Source organism: Aphelocoma coerulescens, chromosome 1 (genome assembly GCF_041296385.1).
Source record: "Aphelocoma coerulescens isolate FSJ_1873_10779 chromosome 1, UR_Acoe_1.0, whole genome shotgun sequence".
NCBI lineage: Eukaryota > Metazoa > Chordata > Aves > Passeriformes > Corvidae > Aphelocoma > Aphelocoma coerulescens.
Genome location: NC_091013.1, coordinates 96,210,295 through 96,232,621, shown reverse-complemented (window position 1 = coordinate 96,232,621; position 22,327 = coordinate 96,210,295). Strand labels below are relative to the sequence as shown.

Here is a 22,327-nt window from a genome sequence, read left to right as displayed (position 1 = left end):
ATGCTGTAAGGTCCCCATCCTGGCACACCCACACTTGACGGCCTTGGAAGGCTTTCCCTGTGCTATGTTTCTAGAAGACATGGCCTGTACCTCATAGTACAGGCTGGGCTGGAGGGCACAGTGGTGTGTGTGGGTAGTAGCCCAACAAGCCCTCTGCACAACACCAAAAACAAGAGAAAAGGGGTGTTCTGTGGAGGAAAGGGGGAGGGGAGGGTTTCTTATCAATGTTTCCTTCAGAGCTTTATTGCTGAGTTTTCTTACTGAAGGTTAGGACTGTTGGCATGTCAAGTCTGTTCTGAATTTCATTCATCTGCCTTCCCTGGGTGAATACAGGAGTCAGATGTGGAGGAATGAGTTTCTTGACGGTGGGGGATTAAAATCTCTGCTTGCATATGTCAGGAAGATAACTAACAGGTCATACAGCATTATCCTTAAGATGGATTCAAGCGTTTCTCATCTGGTGCTGGTGAAAGGCTGCTCTCGCCTGCAAGTGAAGCAAGTCCACGTGAACTGTGGCAATCCTTGCTCCTCCCATTGCATCCTGCCACATCGTGTACAGCTGAGAGAGCTGCAAGGGGCACGCAGCTGCTGTGAAGGAGCGGAATTTCTGTGCTGGAGATAGAGCATGCAGTGCGGTTTGGCGGAGATGAGATAAACACTGCACGCGGCTGTCTGCCTGGGATGCTGTGACTGTTTCTTTGTTCCAGTTCATGCTGGGGGCTGCTGGAGGTGAGTGTTACCACTGAATCTCTGTCCTGCACTGGGCTTGCTGTGATGCTGGTAGGATGAGGTGTAGTTGCTGGGATCACTGCTCCAGCGAGAGACTGGGTGCTGGGCTTGTTCTGTCTAAAAAGCGAGAAATAGTAAGAGCTGCCAGAGGCTGCTGTTTGAGGAGCAGCACCCACTGCTGTCCGTCCCCCTGGGCAAAGCAGGGTTACACTCAAACCCTGCTGTGGCAGCGTGCATGTGTGACACAGCCGGCTGCTCTGGAGGTGCTCTCAGGGAAAGGGAAGGGCTCTGTCGGGAAGCGGCTGCGTTTTCTTCTCTATGGGTGTGATCGTAGCCAAGTACTGGGAAGGAAAGAGGGACTTCGGCTATGGAAGGGGCAGGAGACTGGATGCTCTGAACCCTGTTGCCTGTGGCTTTTGACAGTGTCAACTGTTTCCTACACTACATAGAAAAGGTGTTAAGGTGCTTGTTTAATGTTGTTCTGGAGGCGTCACCCAGCCTTTCTCTGTCAAACACACTCACTCTACACTAATCTGCTCCCTGAACGCAGTGTCTGATGCATTTGTGACATGGAAAAGAGCAGCCAACATGTCGGGGTCTGTGCTTGGAGCCCTGCACTGCTTTACTGTTGTTTTATTGCCTTTTCCATAACCGTGCTCTGCAGCTTCCTCACAGATGGGAACATCTGTAAACCTACATTTAATGATATGTGGATTAATGAATGCATGCATGAATTTTGATTGACTTTAAATCATTAAGTTATTATTATCAAACCATCACAGCTTGACATTCCAACAATGGGGTCTAATCCTTGTCTTAATCATGCTGATTTGTAATTAGTCACATAAAGCATCTCTTGTGAATGAAAGGGATAGCACAGGCTTTTAAGATGAAGGATAGTCTTAAACAAAAGCAGAGCAGAAAGCCTTGGTATTGTGCCCAGTTCTCTGTATTTTAGTCTGCCACGAACTTGTCAAAACACCTATCTACGAAATGTGGAATATCAGAAATTCAGCATATTGTCTTCAAGGGTGGGATAACTGCATGCCCTGGGTGAGGCCACTGGTTGAAGTTTTTCCAGGTACAGCAGGAACCATTACCAAGCAGGTAGCCGAGTGTTATCTCTGGTAAGTATAAGGGAGCCCTTCCAGCCCACTGGAACCAATGTCAAAACCTGGTTTTCTTTTTCACTGCATGGTGTAGGATGAGCAGAAACCCTGAGGTCATGGAGTTCAGCCTCCTCCTATGGCATGTGGCCTATGGTGACAGATGTCTTCAGAGAACTCCTGAATCCCACCTTGAAGGGGTTTAGCTTTTCTATCCCATGTGACTTTGAGTGAAAGGGTGACCCTACTTGAGTTACTTTGAGAGTTATCAAAGCTCTGGCTTCATGGCTGTTTTCTGCCTGGATTTTCTTTCATTAAAATTAACCCTTTAATACAGGGGAGGTGCTGCCCTCTGAGGTGTGTGGCCTTGTGGACTGGACTGTCCTTTGCATTGCCAGGCCAGTGTATTCAGAACTTGGGGCCATGGCTGTGTGAGGGACAGGGTGATGGGCACCATGTCAGTGCTGCCAGTGAGGAGAACTCCCTCCCTCTCTCCCTCTTTCCACCCAGGGGGACCCATGCTACAGCAGCCCAGGCTGGTAGGAGGGCTGAGGAGGGTCCTCCCCCAAAATGCAGTGCTGGGGAAGCATCTTGTAATGCTGAGTGAACTTTGGTCACCCTGCATGGCTGCTGACAGCTGCCTACCCTTGCAGGGAGCTCTGTGTGTGCTCCATGGGGAGTCTGGTGGTCACATTGCTCTTTGGGAACCTGCTGGCCTCAGGGGCACAGCATCCACTACCTGTGGGGTATTTCATCCTCCCGAGAGGAGGCTGTGACCTGCCACCTCCCTCCAGCTCTAGTGCAGAGTCTGATCCTTCTCCCTCTGCCAGCCCCCTTGGCCCTGCAGGTAAATCAGGGTGGGGTTTTTTGGCCTTTTTTTTTTTTTTTCCTCCAGATGGGAATTAATTCAGGGCGTTTTCCTGTTTCCATTCTTCTTTTTTTTTTTTTTTTTTTTTTTTTTCCCATTTCCAAGTTCAAGGAGCAGTGTGTGGTTAACACAGAGAGGTGTGTCTCTGGAGATTCAGTGCTGTCCTCATTAGTGGTGAGACACTGGAACAGGTTGCCCAGAGAAGTTGTGGGTGTCCCATCCCTGGAGGTGTTCAAGGCCAGGTTGGATGGGGCTCTGAACAACCTGGTGTAGTGGAAGGAGTCCTTGCCCATGGCAAAGGGATTAGAACTTCAAGATCCCTTTCCAACCCAAACAATTCTGTGATTCTGTGATTAACAAAAGCCCAATTCCTGACAGTGCTGGCTCTTGGGCTGATCCGATTGCTCATTGCCAGCCGAAGCACGATGAATAATACAACACGCAAACTGAGGCTGTTCCCTGAGGAGTGCATAATTTAACAGCAGCGAAGAAGAGCTTTCGGCTGGTCAGCGAGAGCCGCCCGCCGCACTCCTGCCCCTCTCCTGCTGGGGCGCGTGTGCTGCCGCTCCCCTCAGCGTTCTGCTTCCCGGCAATTCCCAGGCGTTAACTGGAATTGTGCCACCCGGAAAGGGCGGCAGGGAGGGGGGCCCTGGCGCGGAGGCCCGTCTCCATGGCAACGGGGCGGTGCGGCCTGGCCTGCCCGTGCCCGCGGGCGGCACCGGCGCTGCGGGAAGCGGCGTTCGTCCCTCGGGAGGCGGTGTTTGTCCCCCGGGAGGCGGCGTTCGTCCCTCGGGAGGCGGCGTTCGTCCCCCGGGAAGCGGCGTTTGTCCCTCGGGAGCCGCCGTGGCGCGGACCGGCGCTGCAGGTCGGTGCGCGGAGCGGCCCCGCCGCTGCCTCGGCAACCGCAACGCCCGGCGGCGGCAGCTCCTCGTCCCCGGCCGGGAGCGGCGGGGCCCGGCGTGTCCCAGGGGAGCAGGGAATGCTGGTGAGGACGTTCCCCACCGCACCCGCGTGGGGTTCGGTTTCGTGGGTCTGTGTATGTGTGTATGTTTTAGCGCAGAGGGACAAAGCGGCAGAAATCCATCGCACTGTCCCGCCTTTTGTTGTGGCTGTGCCTGAGTGTAACCACGTAGAGGTGTTACTAAGCTGTGCCGAACAAGTGCTCACAGCTCACACCCCCCACGGACACACCCCAAGTAGAACAGAAGCAGGTGAGGATGAAGAGTTGAGATTTTCTGAATACTTTTGGTCCCTCTTAATGTTGAATCATTTCACACCATAATACCCTAAATAGAATAGGAGTCGATTCAGGATTTTTTGGTGCCCACAATATAAGAAGGACACGGAACTGTTGGAGCGAGTCCAGAGGAGGCCGTGAGGTTGGTAAGGGGACTGGAGCCCCTCCCTGATGGAGACAGGCTGAGAAGGTTGGGGCTGTTCAGTCTGCAGAAGAGGAGGTTGTGTGGAAACCTCATTAAAACCTCCCAGTATCTGAAGGAGCCTGCAGGGAAGCTGGAGAGGGACTCCTTGTCAGGAACTGCAGTGACAGGACAAGGGGAAATGGGCACAGACTGAAAGAGGGGAAATTTAGGTGAGATATAAGGAAGAAATTCTTCACTGTGAGGGTGGTGAGATACTGGAACAGGTTGCCCAGGTAGATGGTGGATGCCCCATTCCTGGAAAGTGTTCAAGGCCAGGCTGGATGGGGCTTTGAGCAACCTGGTCTAGTGGGAGGGGTTCCTGCCCATGGCAGGGGAAGTTGGGACTAGATGACCTTAGCTCCATTCCAACCCCCTAACATTTTATGATTCTATGAAACAAGGACATTGAATTGGAAATCCTCTCTTCAGCCATGGCTACTTTATCTTACAACAGGAAAGGTTGATTTTTATGCTGATCCCCATCATTACACTTAACCTAAATTAATTGAACAGTGTGTTCAATGTGTTCATATTGAGTGCCACAGACTGGTGTGAACATGTTTTGTTAAAGGCACAACTTCTCTGTGCAGCCTTTGTATCCACTTATCATAATAGTGAAGTCACAGGGAAATAGTTCTTTTGTGCTGAATATGCACTAGAGCAAAGTAACCTCCATTAAAATCCCAAGTATGTCATCACCCAAACCAAAGATATTTGTGAAGAAAGGGGCATTTCCCAGCAAAAATCATTACATGTCATATGAGGTGGTGAAGGAAAAACATGAGGGAAATAGATACAATGTGGAAAGCCAAGGCAACAGTCTGAACGAGCTCTAAAAATTTAAATTCTGAGAAATCTAGTGTGAATGAGTGATTCCACTGGCAAGTGGTAGCTAAAAAGAAGTGAAAAAACTGCCAGATTTTCTTGAACAAGATGTGAATAAAAGAAAAAGAAGAGCTTTCAAAAGTTTCTGTACAAACAAGTTTGCAGCAAGAAATGCCCAGCTTTATTACTGCTTTTTCCTCTAAAACGAATCTTGACTAAGTTTAGAGGTTTAAAAGAGCATCAGTCTTGTCCGGCATGAAATACAGAGTTCTAAGAAGCAGAGCTGGTGTTCCCGAGAGTAAATGACTGAGAACTCAGAAATGCTCATCAGAACTTAAAAGCTTGGAAGAATTTAAGCAACATCTGCTGGATGAAAGGGTTTTTACAAAATGCATAGATGGATTTGAACGTCCAGGTGCAACCCTTCTTGATTCTCTTATTCTGTGATCCTTGTCTGGAAGGGCAGGATGGTTACACAGCAAGAGCTGTCTTGCTGTCCTAGGGCCATCCAGAGTCAGAGCTAACTCTTACACCCCATATTGTCTTGCCATATCGTATCATAGAATGTTAAAGGATTGGAATGGACCTTAAAGATCATCAAATTGTGACCTCCCTGCCATGGGCAGGGACACCTTCCACTAGACCAGGTTGCTCAAAGTACTATCCAACCTGGCCTTGAACACTTCCAGGGATGGTGCAGCCACAGTCTCCCTGGGAAATCTGTTCCAGTGCCTCACCACCATAACAGCAAATAATTTCATTCTAATCTCTAACCTAAATTTCCCCTCTTTTAATTTGTACCCATTACTCCTTGTCCTATCACAACAATCATGATCTTTAGTAGGTTGAAAATGACACAGATTTGTCCTATTAGAGACATGTGGAAGTAGCACCTTCCAGCCTACAGTACAAAAAAAACAGGAACTTTTGAATAATCAATGTTTTCTTCTGTGTTGCTTTTGTAAAAAGTAATGAATTATTGAAGGAATGATGAGGGGCTAAAGCTGTAAAAAGAGCAGAATCAGCTCTCTAGGCTCGTGAGTGTGTCCACATCTTTAACCTTTTGTGTCTTTGATGCCTTGTGCTGAGTGAGCTGAGCCGAGGGGCAGCAGGCAGTCAGCCCAGAGCACCAAGCACTGACGTTTAAGCAGTCCTTCAGGAGCTGGTGGCACCTGTGTGCTCTGCAGTCCAAAGATTGTTTAAAAGCTTCAGTCCTTATAGTGGCTCATCTTCAGTTTTGTCATGAGCATGACTATATCCAGCCTGATTAACAGGTTAATGAGTATTTAAAGTTACATTGCATTTAAACAAGGTAAGATACAAACAAGGTAAGATACAAGCAACAAGTTTGGAGTACTTCTAGCTAACATAAAATAGTGATCTCCTTGTCCAAGCACAAGGCTAACTGTTAAAAGATCATGAGTTCTAGTTTAAGCTCTAATTAAATCAGCTTGATTTGCTTTAATTCAAACCTCCCAGTAGCCGGAACTGGAAAGACCAAAACCATTCATGTTTGTAAGCCATCAGTGATCCTTAGTCCTGAGGTGCTGTGGCACTGTCTGACATGGTTGTATTAATACTGCTCACAAGTTGATGTGGGTGCCACGAGACATCAGTATTTGTGTGTCACTAGAGTTTGAAAACATTTTATTCCCTCTCCTTTTTGTAGTATTAAACTAACACATCACCAAAATGAGTGAAAAGGAAGATCAAGGAGATCCAGCAGATGTCGGTGATTTAACAGAAAATGCAGAATATGAGGATGATTTTGAAAATGACCCTGAATGCCTAACTGATGAAGAAAAAAACCAAAACCTTGGTGAAAAAGAGGTATTTGTTGCATTAAATGCTAGTTGTGTTATTTAGAAGACAAAATTGAGTAATATTTGGAATCGTAGGCACAAATTCAGTATTGCTTGAAATGCGTAGTGCATTCACTGAATTTTGACAAGGAAGGTTATTTGGAATTATAGTGAAAAACATTTCAGTGAACTGGTTAGTTTGGTTATAATATCTTTAAAGCAGACAATTCAGTGTTCATTGAAAATGATACGTTTTTTTTCAAAAGTACTTCTGGGTTCCTCTAAGTGTTTGTGCAACACTCGCTGTGGTTTTATGCTGTCACTAATCACTTTACTGTTTAGTTAAACTTTGTGTAAATGTGAACATGAAGAAACTTAAGAGACTTGTTAGTGCCAAAAAAGCTGTTAGTTATGACATGCACTATTTGACAGCCTGGCTTAGAATGCAGATAGTTTGTACTGCTCTTCTCTCTTGCTGTTTCTTTTCTCTTTCTTTGATAACCATTCTTTTGTTGAGAGAAGAGACTAGTTTATTTTAATTTTTTTAGAATCCTGAAGAAAATGAAGAGGATATTGAAGCACAAATTCCTAAAGCTGCAGACAGCTTTGAGGAAGACAGTAAGGACATGGAAGAAAATCTAGATCAGCTTTTAGAGGCAGATGTAAAAGTGAAAGTGATATACTCTAGTAAAAAATATTTGGAATCCGGGGCAGATACGGAACAGGAGGACCACGAATCTGACACTGAGAGAGAAAGCTTTATCCAGGAATCCAAGCTGGAAAATGAGCAGGATCTGAATGAGGAAGAGGATGAAGAAATAAAGCGTTACATCTTGGGAAGGATTGAAGAAGCCAACAAAGAGCTGGAAAATCAGGCTCCTGTGGATCAAAACAGAGAACGGAAATTAAAATTTAAGGATGAGTTGGTGGATCTTCAAGCTCCTCCTCCAGAAAATGCTGAAGTTGGTAAAACTGACCTTGCAAGGGGAGACGATGTTTCAAGGAGGCTGTCTCAGCTGCGCATTTCTAATGACATGGGACAGAAACGCCCATCACTTTCAGCACGTGCTGGCTCAGATGATGAAATGACAGATGCTAAAATCCTAGTGGAAAAAGATAGAAAGTTTGAACTCTTAAGTATACGTGATATTGAAAGCCAGGGCATTTTGCCCCCAATAAGTGTTTCTTTTACAGATATTGAAACTCAACAAACATCTCCAAAATCTTCACTCTCCAGTTCTTCTCACACTGCCTCTAAAATGAAAGAAATTCCTCCATCTAACTCTAAGCATCCTCCAGATTCTGCTTTGAGTGCTGCAAGAGATCTGGGAAAACAGAAGAGTCCACAGAAGACTGAGTCTGCACACGTGCCCATGAAAAGCTCCACTTACAGTCTTACTCCCAGACAAAAAGAATTAAGGAAGCAGATAGAACAAAGGAATGAAAGACTGAGGAGAGAGGTAAATATATAGAGAAAAGGAAATCACAGTGACCATCATATTCCTCTGCTCCACAAAGACCACATGCTCAGGGTATTTACTCCATTCTTCCTTGATAAAAGAGGCAGCAGTAGTAGTTGTAGTAATAATAATAACAACAATAATAAAAATAACAATAACAATAATTCTCTGGGGTTTGTATAGAATCTCTCAAAGCTCCTTTCCCAGAGTGGCATAGGATCATACCTTGCTCAGAGGAGAAATGAAGTATTTATTTAATATATCCTTCATAAATAGGCCTTCTTCTGTTCTATTTTTCTTACTGCTTTTGCTTCTTGACTCTCTCTCTACCTAGGTTCTGTTACAGTCCCAGAGTTTATGGAATGTAGCACGTGGTGTCACATCTGCACATATTGTACTGCAGTGCAGGAAGTTTGCATTAACCACAGTAAGGCAGGGGCACATTTGGGTACTCGAGGTATGAATTAGGAAATTATCATATGGGAGAGTGTTCAGTCATAATATAACATTTACACAACAGAGTGACTGTGAGAACCCTTTTAATTCTTTCTCAGCTCCTTACACAGAAAAAAAAATACATTTAATAGAGAGTCAGCCTCTGACAGCTGTAATAGGGATTTCAGAAATCTTTACCAGAGAGTTAAAAAACGTAGATGGTTTTCTTCTCTTTGCATTATGATGATACAATTACAAACAGGTAACTTGTGATGTGTGTTGCTCTATAAAAAAGAGCACGAAGCATCTGCCGTTTTTCTGTGCCATGATGTACTAATTAAGCTGCCTAAGTAGCTTCCAAGGTTGCTTTCTATCTGTGGAAATAGCTCTAGCCTGCTTTATTTGAAAAGGTTGCTGAGGCTCAGCTCAGTAATGAGGGGTATGAAATGTGACAAGCAATTGAAGTGTTTTCTTTTTGCACACAAGACTAGATCTCTTGACACCATGCTCTGTGTATTTAAAGTAAAAGGTAGTGTGGTGAGGGGAAGGAAGGTTATTTTTCCTAACAGTGTGTGCTAAATTTCTTCCTCTGTTGGCTGACATATGGAAAGGTAAGGACGTGTTACCTTATTTCTTCATTCTGGAATGGAATTCTTCCATTCTGTGATGGATTTCATGGGCATGAAACATTTCTTGACATTACTGGAATCCATCTGCTTCATTTTGGTGGGGTTTCTTTCATTCCAATAAATCAGAAATGGTAAGTTTGGAGGATATGTGAAAGTTGTGTGTAGGTGGGAGGAACATCATCTATTTGCAAGAAGATTAGATTTCTCAAGGTATTGAAATGAGTAGGGATTGTAGCTTTTGTCTCAAAGAGAGTAAATCCTGGTAAAAAGTGTCTTAATCAGCTTTCTGAAGCGTTAATTGAAAACTTTTCTCCTCCTTGTAGATACTTATCATTAGCTAAAATGTAATTAATAAGTTAAAAGAAACTTTTCTCAATTTTGTACGTATCAGTTCATTTTGTACACTTGAAAAAAGCCTGAAGCTATTAATACTCCTAAAGTAAACACATTACAACTTCATTCCAAAAAACCCTCCTTATTTATAAGGTAGTGCCTGCAATCCATAGGTTGTTAAATATCCTTTACGGTTGAGTGGTCCATCAAGCCTGAGGGCTGCATTAATTTTAAAAATGCATCAATTTAAAGTGATTCTAAGCTAATCAGAGCAATTGGGCAGACTTAATTTTAAGAGTTTTCACCTGATGCTCTTTAAATGTCTGTGAGTTGAGATGTGTCATGGAAATGGAATCTAATCCACAAAAGGGGTTAGACTGAAAGTATGTGAATATATCACCAACCACAGAAGTGCTCCAAGCAATTTCTTCCTAAAGGTATTATCAGCTGTGATGCAGTCTTCGAATATTTCTGTTTCATCTGTATTTTAGTGTGTCTCTCATGCAATAAAAATGGCTTATTTATTGCCTGCAACAGTCTCTGAAGATTAAGATCATTCTCTTAAAAACTAAGTTTATTCACTTTTCCTTCCACTTAAGGAAGAAGAAAGGAAAAGGGAGCTAGAAGAAGAGAGGAGAAGAGAGAATGACATCGTTTTTAAAGCGTGGTTACAGAAGAAGAAAGAACAACTACAAGAAGAAAAGCGAATTCGTCTTGCAAAACAGCTGGAAGAGCTGAGCATCAAAGTAAGGTCTCCCTTATGTGGAACTGGGATCTATAGTGCTCTTGTTAGATAGGAAAACCAAATTCTAAGCCTCTGTTCTTAGCTAAGTGTATGAAAATTTACACCGGTGGGAAATGTTCTTGTTACTGTTTTCAGTGAAGAGCTAGACTTGCATGTTTAGAACTTTTCTGCTTGGCAGGGTGGCTTGCATTGTAGAAGCAGCGTACATGAACTCAGCTATAAAATCACAGGGGATACAGTGATGCTCCTGTATACCAGGAGGATTACTTGGCTGAACCCTGCAGTGAACAAGCAGCCAGAAGACTCCTTGGAGTGTGTTCCTTACCATCAGAACTTGTTAGCAAGCAGTTAATGCACATGACCTGATCAAAACCAGGAGATTCAGATACTGTTCTAAAGTTCTTCTGCCTTAAAGGGATGGGCTTGAAAAGCTAAATTCAGTATTTTTTTCAACACAGTGCTTTGAATGCTTGCTCATGTAGATATTCTATGACAGATTAGCATATGCTATCATGTGTTTATAAAGTCTGTTTCATAGAGGGGACATGCCAGAAGAATACAAAACAAATTATTATAATGTGATTATTCTAAAGGTCGTTTACTGATAAGCCTTGTGTATATGTGTCTTTTTTATTAACTAGGAGAGGAACAGGGATCCAGAAGAAGCCTATAGGTTATGGCTTAAAAAAAAGCACCAACAATATGTGAGAGAAAAACGGATAGAAATTTTGAGACGCCAAGCTGAGGAAGTGCCCTATTTTCCAAGGGCAGAAGAATGCGACAGAGCTTTTAGAGAGTGAGTAGGGTCATTCCTAAGGAACCATATTTGAAACCTTTGTACTCTGTCAGGTCAAAACTGTAGTTATCTTATGGTACATCTTTGCTGCTGAAGTTCTCATTGTTTTGGAGGGTTGTTTAATTGCATGAATATGTCCTTTTAAACTTACACCCTAGCAAAAATACATCATCAATCCTTGATGTTGTTTGTTCACTGCTGTGAAATTACTTGTCAGAACCTGAGCTGAAAAGAGTGAATTGCTTTTACTAAAAAAGGGATCTTCTCCCCAGATGCTTCTTGCCTGTTCTGGACCAAGCTTGGGTTGTTTCAGTCCATGAAATGAACGTAAAGTTAATCCAGTTTAACAAAACGGGAGCAGGGCCAGCTCAATTGGTGGAGCCTTGGGTGTTATCTGACCAGGTGGCCTTTGCTAGATGCTGCTCCCAGTTTTTGAAAGTTCCCCCACCCAGTGCCCTCAAAGTAGTTTTTAACAATCCATTGCACTGTTCCACTTTTCCTGCAGCTGGTGCATGGTAAGGGATGTGGTACCCCCACTCAATGCCATGTTCTCTAGCCCAGGTGTTGATAAGGCTGTTCTTGAAATGAGTCCCATTGTCAGATTCAATTCTCTCAGGGGTGCCATGCCTCTAAAGGACTTGGTTTTGCAAGGTGGATGGGTGGGTGCAAAAGCAGGAGAATTGGGGTGGGAAAGTATGCTTCCTGTGTTTGGGTGTGGCAGGCTTTTAGACTGTCTCACCATGACACCTAACTTCACCCTACAAGACAGGGTGGGCTCCAGTTAAGCGGGGCGGGGGGCAAGTCTCCTTGGAATGGATGATGTAAAACTTGGAACTGCAACTGCCAGAACTTCTGGTCCTTTCTTTCTCCACAGCTGGCTGAGAAGGAAGAGAGAAGAGAAACGAGCAGCAGAACTAGCTGCTAAAGAGAGAGCCAGGCAGCTTAGATTAGAAGCCAGAAGAGCAAGACGGATGCGGAACATGCACTATATTTAGTTCAGAGCCAAAATCCTTTTGCTTCACAGACCATTACAGTTGAAAATTCGATGTAGCCACAGAGATCTTGGCGACAATCTTCGTAATTTTTATGGCTTGAGTTTTTGGTCTTTACAGCTGACTTTTTGTGGTGTTTTTAAAGCTTTCAAGCAAGTTTAACAATTACCTTAAGTGACAATGATTTTCCTATCTATTTATTTGTAATTTAGTTGAAAAGCCTGCTTTAATGCGTAACTCAGGGATCTTCTTGGTTTAACCAAATCTAAATGAGTGCAAGATCTATGTGTGAGGGTGGTAAATACATTCCCTTCTTTAAAAGGCACTTTATACTCAGCTCCATCATGGATTCCTGGATGCAGGCTACTGTGTAAAATCTTGAATTTTTGGTGGATTAATATTGCTGTTTGATGCTGCTAGTGATTAAGACTGTGCAAGGTGTTATGTTGTTGGAAAATGATGTTTCTTGTACCACTTCCTATTGATCTGTTGACCAGCTCTAGACCAGAGGACTGTGTTCTTTTAGGTTCCTGGAAAGTGGTAATTGAAGACTAATGTGTAGGTGAACGTGCAACAGGTTTTGAAACTTATTTCTGTGAGTCATATTCAGTAGTTTTCGATTCCATGGAATTAAAAGCTTGTGCAAATTATGACCTTTTCCAATAGTAAGGAAGCTAGGTTCCTTATATAAATGTCAATGTTTATTATAATAAATTTAGCAAATGACATCATCTTACCCAGCTAAATTGTGAACTCTTGATAGAGAACATGCCAAAGTCACTCATGAAATCGTAAAGTTAGTGGAAGAAGAGGAGCATTCTGTCCAACTATATGCCCCAACAGATTACATGGTCCTGGCATTGCTCTTAAATTTTTCCACATTCACAGTGTATTCTGGGAGTACTGCAAACAGACAGAACTGTAGTAGATGCAAAGCAGATTTTCTAGTAGTATTTTTCTTGGTTATTTTTGGAGCTACTTACAGGCATATTGAGAGTACTGGTGTTGGACTGGAGGCTGCTGTGTTGCAGCTTTTGCCAGCATAGAGAGTGAACATGGATACAAAATGAAAATTTCACATGCTAATAAGACATGTAAGTAACAGGTGCCTTCCTCCTTCCAGTACCTTCCCCTGACACCAAAGGCAAGAAGAGCTTCCTGTGTCTAGCAAGCAAATCCAGGGGGAATGTTTGCAAAGGTTCACACACGCCATCTCCCTAATTGCACAAAACTACAAAAGAAGTGCTTCTCTGTTCATTGCCTCACACAGCAGAGTGAAGGGTTTTACAGTTCAATGTCACATAGTTCCTTTTATGCTACAGAGAAAACAGGGTCAGAAATATGACTTCATTAAATCCAAAATTGTGACTTGAAAGCAAGCAAAGGAAGTTTATTGTAGCTTTCTTCATGCAAACCAAAGCAGAGCCAGCAACAGCAAGAACTTACAGCTTACATACTCTGATCATGGTATGAGATTCAAAGGAAAATTGGGTAAAAACAACCATTTCAGAAACCTTTTCCCTAAACTAGACAGCTTCATATGGTAAATTTGGGGGTGAAACTGAGAAACTTAAATAGGCTTATTTGGATTTAGCAGATTGTCTCTAAAAGTTCTCTTCAAACCTATGTCAAGAACTTCAAATCTACATCAAGATTATAAAACCATACAAGTAAAAAAATACTCTTTTTTTTGTGCAAACTTAGTGCTTATCTTCATCTTCCCATAATAATCAGGAAGACCTTGGGCAAGGACTGAGTCCTACTGCCAGGCTAGGCTTCAATGCTGTGTACTAAAGGAAGTACGTCAGTCTGCCTTTGCTGAGGATCAGCTATGCAGCAGCTTCACTCTAGAAGGTGACACAATGGAAAGCCATTATTTCAGCTCTATGGAAACACAAGAATAATCTCACCCCACTGAGTTTTCTAGACTCCACTTGCAACCAGTTACTACTTATCTATTATAGCTGAAGTTCATTCAGGCTTCATCTCCTTCTTGACAGGAGGGCTGACACTGCATATACTCTTGCTTTCAAAACTTACAGCTATGAAGAATCATTGCACATACTCCTTTTTATAACTAAATGTAAAAGGTTGAACACAGACTTGGTGACAGTTCATCACCTTGGCTAAGATTAAAAAAAAAAAAAAGCATGTAACTGACCATTACTTTATTTTTAAATTTAGACATAACTGATCAGCACTTCATTTGCTTTGGTATGGTTACACTTCTGTCTCTCCCTCTCTGAGGGAAATTCATTAAGATTTGCTAGTAAGACTATAAACGTTAAATAGTCAAGAGCATCTCTGTGCTCTACAAATTGGACCAGCATGACATTTTTTGTCTTGCCTTTGTATAAGAAAATAAGTAGCTTTCCAGATTGAGAAGTAGTAGAAGTATCCCAGAGACTACGGAAATCCTGTCAGTCCCTAACTTCAAGAGGTAGAGAAGCAGAAACCATGTAACTTCCAATGCTAAACCCATCCATTATGGAAAAAAGACAAAGGGAAGCCTGCTGAACATCAGCTAGTGTTGTTCTTCAGAAACAGTGCATGTGCAGCTGCCTTGGCTGGGCTTTTAAAGGGCTATCAGCTCTCCTTGACAGTGATTGCAACAATTGAAGGTTACATCTTCGTATCTTGTATATGGGTGAAACCTTCCAATACTTTTCTTTGTGGAAAGGAAAGAAGATGGAGAAGTCTCAGAAAAAGAAACTTCTGTTGATGTTTCTGGACGTGCAGCTGGATCCAGTACATGTAGCATCTAAGGATGGAAAAATTGAGACTGAAGATATTTTTATACAGTTTAATGGGCTTTTTCCTTTTCTAAGAACTAGGAAGGATTTCTGCTCAAAAGACATTTTCCATTTTTTTCCAAGTTGAAAATGAAATATCCATTTACCCAGAACCTTAATATAAAGATTAACATGTATCAAGAGTTCTTACCATTTCAGCCATTTTCTCAGCAGGGGTGTTGCAAAACTCCACCGTTGTTGAAGTCTTTTTTGGACTGTTAGTGCCAACATTTCCTAGAAGATGTGAGCTTACAGCTTTGGCTAGCTTACAATTCACAGCTGCTAGCTCTGTTGTAGTGTAAGGCTGGGCACTAGGATAGTATGTCTGTTGTCTCCCCCACTGAAGAGAAACCATGAGCTCCTCCAGAAGCCTGTGCAGAGAGGAAAGAAGCACTGTTACTGGGGTTTGTATTCTATACTGTATAATCAGCACCCAGCACACTTCAGAGGAATTGTCTCTTCCCAAGCCTTACTGCACAAGCTAAATCTTCAGCCAAAGAAATGGATTACAAAAGTGTTTAAGAACAAGGAGACAAATGGGCTATTCTCCAAGGTAAGGCCTCACCAACACAGGACCTTAATACTGGGAACATTTATGTGACATCTGGCAGAATTAGCACTGTAAAGTCCATGTAGGTAGAAGAATCTCTTCTTTGGTATTCTGATATTTTGGAAGGAAACAGAGAAGACTTGAAATCAAGACAGTAAGTGATTAAAGAGAGAAAGCCTGAGGATATGAGGGATGTCAGTTCCACAGTTTATTACCCCCAAGACCTCAGACCTCTAGGAAATGAAGAAAGAATTCTATTACTTTTGCTCTTTCAGCTCAAGGACTGGAAAGTGACTGTACTATACATCAGCATCATTGATTTTTGTTGAATATCACTGGAAGAGGGGAAAGCTATTTGATTCTCCTCTAGCCTAAAATAAACTGACAAAAATGAGGTTTGCACAGAGGTAGTCTGGATTAGAAAAATCATACTTGTGCGTATCAATCATCTCTTGACGGAACTGATCACGTTCATTCAGCAAGTCCTGGATTGCACTTTGTGCATCCCTAGTTTGGCGCTGAAGAATTGCTCTGGTATTGGTCAGCTCATCAGCCATCACCCTGCAGAAGAAATCTCCAGTCAGTAGTGCAAGTGAACAGTTTGAAAGTCACCTTTTTTCTACTACAGACCATCATTTGTCTGCTCAACCTGAGGATTAAGCTGCTGTTCTCTGTCCTCTCCCCCATGCAGAGCCTTTATCAACTTAATTAAGAATAATTTCTGTTCAACTACAGCCAACACCAGTGCAAGATTGTGTTTTGACTGAGTTTAAACAATCTTAGGTCACTTAATACAAATCTAGTAACAGACATTTCAAAATACTTTGGGTAAGTGTACATGGTTGACAAGGATCCTGTGAAAGAAAAAGCTAAATACATTTTTCTTTTACTAACAATTCTCACAAGTATGCTGTAATCACATCTGTTCACTCATCTCTAAAAAGGACAGCTATGGCTATAGACTGCATTTATTTAACTCTTTGCCTTTCCCAGGGGCAATCACCAGATGTCAGATATGAGTATTTAAGAGCTACACACAGGACAGCTATTGTCACAGTTTGCTGTGCCATGAGGCTTGGCACTGACGCCTGCAGCAGGCATTTTTAATGCCTGTGATATTCCAAATGCAAAACCCAGACTGACATTTAACAACCAGTTAGAAATATGAGATAAAAATGAACCAGGATGTTACAATATTGAAGAATGTTACTTTAAGCACATTGCTGAGATTCACAGCCCTGATCTCAGAACTCCTCATAATGTTAAAAAAAACCAAGTTTGCATAGTAGCTCTTGCTCAGCTAGGACTTGCAAGTACCATTACACCCCATATGCTGAAACTTCTTAAGACTAGCAAATTAAAGGGAGGAGACTGTATACTGCCATTTCCTTCAAGCAGTAAGGTCTTTTGTGATATGCATTAAGCATCATACTTCAGTCAGTTATATCCAAGTATAGAAGAAAATTAAAAATCCTAGAACACTATTTACAGATCTGGTAAGACAACTAAACTTAGCAAGTTTAAAGTCCAATCCATTGTCAAATGAGATTTTGACTTTCAGACCAGCTTTTATGGTTAGAGAAGTAACAGTAGGGTTCTGAGCAGTAACAGAACCAGTGTTGGATAAAGAGGTCCACCTACTCTTTCTTCCATAGTAGATCCCTGACTTGCTATAAGCAGAGCTCTTAACCACATCAGCCTCTTCTCAAGTTAATGATTGTATCATTCCAGGGAGGTTGCAAGCTAATTACTGTTAAGAAAAGTCAGCTGCCCTAGAAGACATTTTTAAACCCCAAACTGCACGCAGTTTTATCAAAATTAGGAGGTTCTCTTGCTATGTTGACAAGTACTGTAGTTGAGATTTTAGGAGGTTTAGGACTCACTGTATTACCTCTGGAAAGCAGGACTATTCAGATTTACAAGGAGCTTCCTTTCTTTATACCTTTTCTGCATTCCCAGATTTCATAATAGGTGTCAGTATGGCTGTTGTGGCTGTCCTCTGCATATGAAAGCACACTGCAATGAGTGTATGTGATGAAAGACTGAAGGAGAATGCTGTTAGGACAGCTCCATGAGAGGGAATACCTGCTTGCTAGGAATTTGCTTCTCCACACATCACATTGTATAGACATGCGCTCCAGTTGTTCAGACAGCTGAGCCATATTCCGGCCCAGGACTTCGTTTTCTAGGATGAGCTGATTCTTCTCACGAGCCATCCGTTCAAAGTGATACTGCAGGTCATCCCCAACAGAAGCAACAAGTAATTTCTTCAGCTCCCGATTGACCTAGAATTAGACCAGACTCTCTTGTAACTATCAATAGAGAATAAACACTCCTACTTCCAGAATGCAGTGCAAGTTATTGGAAATTGCTAACAGTAAATTGCCTCTTTCTTTCCAGAGTGGGACATATCCAGGCAAGCATAAACATTTGAGCCTAATGCATGTCCAACATATTCTTGTTTAAATTCTAACAGTCAAAGAGGACGAATGAAAGCTTGCTGCAGGAAACAAAGTTTCAGTAGTATTCCACTCCTGAATCAGTAAGATAACAAAGGATTAGACAAGACATCCACAGGTATACGAAACAGAAAATTATAGTCAACCCTTCTACAGCATAACATTTTTCACTTAGTGATTTAAGGAGCAAAATCTTCCCTCATAAAAGATTAATTTCCCTGCAGCTATCTAGTGTGTTTTTCCCAGCGAAGTCTTTGACTCTTTCATCTGTTGTCAGAGAAGCAGCACCAGAATACTTTGATGTACTTCTACTCTGTATCTTAGCTGATAAGTTCAAAAGGGAACCTATTTGTTTCAAAGCTAGAGTGTCATAGCAGTTCTCTTTGCTCACATTCCCTAACTGCTTATACAAACCAAAACAGTTCAGCTATGTGAGAGAAAACACCTTTAATTTCTTACCTCTGTCTGTATACGCAGCTGATTAGAGAGACCTTCTTTATCCTGTAACAACCGCTTTTCTGAATTCTTTAGCTTTTCAATTGCATTTTTCAGCTCTATCTGTTCTTTCTGGGGATCTGTGGCTCCATCTGACTGATGGAATGTGTCTCCTTTATGTCCCACAGATTTAGCTACCTTAACATTTTTAGCTGGAACAACATGGGTGATAGCTGCTTTGGGGACTAATATTCGAATAGCTTCAATCTCCACTGATTTATCAGCATGTACTTTCCCCAGCTGCAGAACTCCGGGACTCAGGGAAGAGGCTGCCTTTTTATGGGGGCTGTGGTGGGTGTGGTGGTTTGTAGTGTTGGCTCCAGTGATTACTTCCACTGATCCAGCTGTTTGCTCTGTTTCCATGCCATCTCCAGGTCCTCGAATGGGTGCTGAGGCATCATCAGCTGAAATTTAGAAATTGTGGAGGGAAAGTTTACCAGCTTTCACTTGGTTATAGTGTTATTTTAAGTCTTTCCTTAATTTCTGTACTTCAAAGTTACAGATTTTAATTGTACACTGCATGTGTCAAATAGTCAATTGCAGCAGTGATTATCAAGCACAAGTCAGAAAATCATAGAATGGTTTGGATTAGAAGGGACCTTCAGGATCATCTAGTTCTGACCCTCTGCTGCGGGCAGGGACACCTTCCTGTGGACACCGCCACACTAGACCAGGTTGCTCAGGGCCCCATCCAACCTGTTCTTGAACATTTCCAGGGATGAGACATTCACAACTTCCCTGGGAACCTGTTCTAGTGTCTCACCACCCTCACAGTAAGCCCTTAGTCAAGTAAGTCCTTACTCAAATGTGCATTGCTCATTAACAATAGCAGTACAAGACACAAACATTGATCTGAATTGCATTAATTTTAATTTCCTACTGCCATACAAGATTAAATGCAGACACAAAAGAGAGCTTTCCTGGAAAAAAATTCTTGACAACATTACTCATAGGCTGAAAACAAAATCAGGTTTTGGGAGCTGACAGAATCAGAGCAGTTTCATTTTAAGAGCAAGAAGCAAATGAAAAACAGCTATTAGCCAGACAGCTACTGACACCTTAAGAAGTTTAGCAGACTGTCAAGTTGTAACATGTTTTAGTTGCCCAAGTGAAGGTTTAAGAAAAGCCAACAAGCCAGTTCTGCTCCATTTCTGAACTACAGACTCCAGCATTCCCAGTAATGCTGCATTCTGCTCTATAGTGCCCAATACACACAACATTTACTGAAATTAATTTTATTTAAGTTTTCAGCTGAACATATTATTGTAGTACAGTTTCCTCACAATGAGTGAGAGATACAAGGTTTCTGAGGACATGGCTACACATACTGCTTTTTTTCTCATACTGCAGGCAGTAATGTGAGCTTGTGTCCTCTATCCAAATAAATCTATCCAAATATTAATGGATTTCAAAAATGCTGTAGTAACACCATTATATTGCCTTACTTTCAGGTTTGCTGATTCAGTACCAACAGGTTCTAAATACCAGAGGAGGCTGTCAGACAAGTGTACAGACAGATCACAGTACCAGTGACAAACTTATTTTTCAATATAGAGCTGATTAGAAAAATTACATTCCGTTGCTGCTCCATCCAGGCAGCTCTGGTTTTCACTGCAATGAAGAAGTCACAGAACTACTTCCTCATAGCTACATAAAAGTCATTCATTTAAATGAATGGAGCCTAGTATACAGTGTAACTCTGCTGTTTAGAATTCCAGTTAAAGTACTTTTTAATCCAGTCTGCCTAGATGTCATACGACCAACCTACCTTTTTCTAGAGATGTCATTTTCTCTTTAGCAGTCAGCTCTTCCTAACTAGGTAAGTCTGAGGAAGAAATGAGGAGGGGGGGAAAAAAAATCTTCAGCAAGGTAATAGTAGCAGTTAATCTTGGATTATCCTATTTCCTAGTACAGCCTTTAAACTCTGGCTCAGTAGCACAGTGAAAAAACCCACACCAAAACAAAGGGGGAAAACCCAAAATGATAAAAACTACACCAAAACCCATAGAGTTAAAAGGAGAAGACTGTGAGACTTCTGGCACTTGTGTCTGTTTTCACCAAGAGCTGCACTTCAACTCCTTTGCATTGCTCCTCACCTTGTTCTAGTTTCCATTCCTCAAAATTCTCTTTCTGGTCTCCCTCCTTTTTTCAGCGAGCCCTCATCGTACCCTTTAAAAGCCTGCAACACTCCCAGAGTACAACTGCATGACTGTGCCGAGATAACCTAAAATAATGACAGAGCTACAAGAAAAGGAAATTCCACACAGTGCTTCAAGCAGATCATGAGGTAAAGAGGAAACAATGGCAACTGCACAGCTACACAATTCCTTTAGTCCTGCTTGCTGAAACAACCTTTTTGATAGGGCCAATTCTCAGTCAAAGAAGGAGTCAGTGCCCCGAGTGGGTGCACATGGTTAGTTTAACCTAACAGCAAAAACTGACCCCCAGTTTGGCCCAAACCACCATCCTGACCATTTTCTCCCTCATCCACCAAAGGTATTGACCGTTGCCACCTTTATCCACTATCAATTATACAAGTCATTCATCCTTCTTTTCTAGGGATCTTTTCTGTGTCTAACTACATTAGTTTGAGATCAGTATACCCCTATTTTGCTCGGCTGGCTTTTTTTCCTTGAGTTTTCCCCACTATTCAAGAGAGATCCCCAGGCCCTTGCTTCGTTTCACTGTACCACTAACTGAAAAGGTTTAACTACAGCTTTTTGACTTCCATTGCAACAGCGCTCTGCCCTAAAGAGAAAATGGCAGCAGTGAGCACACTACTACTTTCGGGTTTCTAGATTAAAGACTTGTTTTGTGTCAGGCAGGTTTATCTTTTGTGAAGAACAGAAGACAAGAAAAACAACTTTCCCTCCTTGAGCTTTCTCAAACTACAGATACAGACATGTCTCACCATCTGTTGCTTCCACAATTGGAGTTGTGTGTTTGCTTATTTAATAGCCATTAGGTGTTAATCACCACTGCTGTTCGTTCCTTCTGATTGAGGATGTCTATTTACTTGATGAGACAGAGGCGGATATGAAAGCCTAGCTGCTCAGAAAGAAGCAAGAATACTCAACGAAAGACTGACTAGGAGCATTTGGGCTTATCCGCTCCATCAGACACGACCTGCCGGTGACCCTGCTCCTTCAGAGTTCACGCTATAATACTGGCCAGTTACGTGCGGGGGCAGTGCAAGCCTCCCAACACGTCCCCCTCCTCCTACATCTCCGCAGGCAAGACTCCCTCACTGGTTGCATCATTACCCACCGCACCTCCCCGCGGACGCCGAGCCCTGCCGGACCCAGGGCCTCGCACAGCCACGGCCCGCCCAGCCCCGGCCCCCCGAGCGCCCAGCCCCGACCCCGACAGACCGGCCCGCAGCAGCGATGTCGCGACAGCCCCCACAGTTGTCACCTCCGCGGCTTCCGCGTCCGGCGGCGGGCGGGGCGCCCCGCGTGTCGTGTCCGCTCCCGCCCAATCGCGGGGCCGGGCGCGGGGGCGGCGCTTCGGTTGCCGGGGCAGGGGCGGGCTGGGCATCGCCATCGTCGCCGTCATCATCCTCATCACCATCATCGCCATGGTGAGCGGGGACGTGGGGCCGGGGGCAGCGGCGGCTCCGCGGGGCAGATGTCCTCAGGGCCGCGGGCGGGAGGTGCCGCCGCCGGGACGCGCCCGGCCCTTGGCTGTGGGGCTCGTGGGGCGCAGCCGGGGGATGTTTTAAGGGGCCGTTCGGGCTCGCTGGTGCCCAGCTGGTGGGAAGCTGCTGGTGCCACCCCGGAGCCGCCCTGAGTTGTGCATAGGCTGGGCCAGGAACTCGGGAGACCTAGCGGGAAGGCAGTGGTGCATTTTGAGGAGGGAATAGGTTTCAGGTGCCACAGTCTTTATTCTTG

At 43.3% G+C, this 22,327-nt stretch overlaps 3 protein-coding genes across 7 annotated transcripts in view; 2 read left to right on the top strand and 1 right to left on the bottom strand.

Annotated features, from left to right (window-relative positions):
* Positions 1-3,696: 3,696 nt before the first annotated feature.
* CCDC181 (coiled-coil domain containing 181) lies at positions 3,697-13,411 on the top strand. Its single transcript, XM_069019759.1, has 6 exons — positions 3,697-3,914; positions 6,619-6,779; positions 7,300-8,211; positions 10,208-10,354; positions 10,995-11,149; positions 12,024-13,411. The coding sequence occupies exons 2-6, from the start codon at positions 6,642-6,644 to the stop codon at positions 12,142-12,144; spliced, it is 1,473 nt and encodes a 490-aa protein (XP_068875860.1). The 5' UTR covers positions 3,697-3,914; positions 6,619-6,641; the 3' UTR covers positions 12,145-13,411.
* A 92-nt stretch (positions 13,412-13,503) lies between these two features.
* BLZF1 (basic leucine zipper nuclear factor 1) lies at positions 13,504-22,011 on the bottom strand. Of its 5 annotated transcripts, none has more exons than XM_069019801.1 (7): positions 21,809-21,867; positions 20,206-20,262; positions 18,402-18,841; positions 17,569-17,768; positions 15,916-16,044; positions 15,085-15,304; positions 13,504-14,902 (listed from the first exon to the last, which is right to left on the bottom strand). In XM_069019801.1, the coding sequence occupies exons 2-7, from the start codon at positions 20,222-20,224 to the stop codon at positions 14,717-14,719; spliced, it is 1,194 nt and encodes a 397-aa protein (XP_068875902.1). In that variant the 5' UTR covers positions 20,225-20,262; positions 21,809-21,867; the 3' UTR covers positions 13,504-14,716. The 5 variants fall into 5 exon arrangements, with proteins under 5 accessions (XP_068875902.1, XP_068875893.1, XP_068875911.1 ...); XM_069019792.1 differs by lacking the exon at positions 21,809-21,867 and adding an exon at positions 20,534-21,736; XM_069019810.1 differs by lacking the exon at positions 21,809-21,867 and adding an exon at positions 21,349-21,736.
* NME7 (NME/NM23 family member 7) overlaps positions 21,936-22,327 on the top strand; it is a 90,312-nt gene continuing 89,920 nt past the window's right edge. Inside the window, exon 1 of the mRNA XM_069019822.1 lies at positions 21,936-22,017. Within this exon, the coding sequence (XP_068875923.1) occupies positions 22,015-22,017 (3 nt within the window). The 5' untranslated portion in view covers positions 21,936-22,014. The remainder of the gene's footprint in view (positions 22,018-22,327) is intronic.

Bases quoted from the DNA above. Each gene is read 5' to 3' on its own strand.
- BLZF1 (XM_069019773.1), bottom strand. From the start codon at position 22,010: ATGATGGTGATGAGGATGATGACGGCGACGATGGCGATGCCCAGCCCG. The intron at 16,045-17,568 runs GTATTCCCTCTC...TTTCTTCTGCAG, and splicing joins AGCAAATTCCTAGCAAGCAG to GGTGATGGCTGATGAGCTGA. The intron at 14,903-15,084 runs GTAAGAACTCTT...TTCCATCCTTAG, and splicing joins CTGAGAAAATGGCTGAAATG to ATGCTACATGTACTGGATCC.
- CCDC181 (XM_069019759.1), top strand. From the start codon at position 6,642: ATGAGTGAAAAGGAAGATCAAGGAGATCCAGCAGATGTCGGTGATTTA. The intron at 8,212-10,207 runs GTAAATATATAG...CTTCCACTTAAG, and splicing joins ATGAAAGACTGAGGAGAGAG to GAAGAAGAAAGGAAAAGGGA. The intron at 11,150-12,023 runs GTGAGTAGGGTC...CTTTCTCCACAG, and splicing joins TGCGACAGAGCTTTTAGAGA to CTGGCTGAGAAGGAAGAGAG.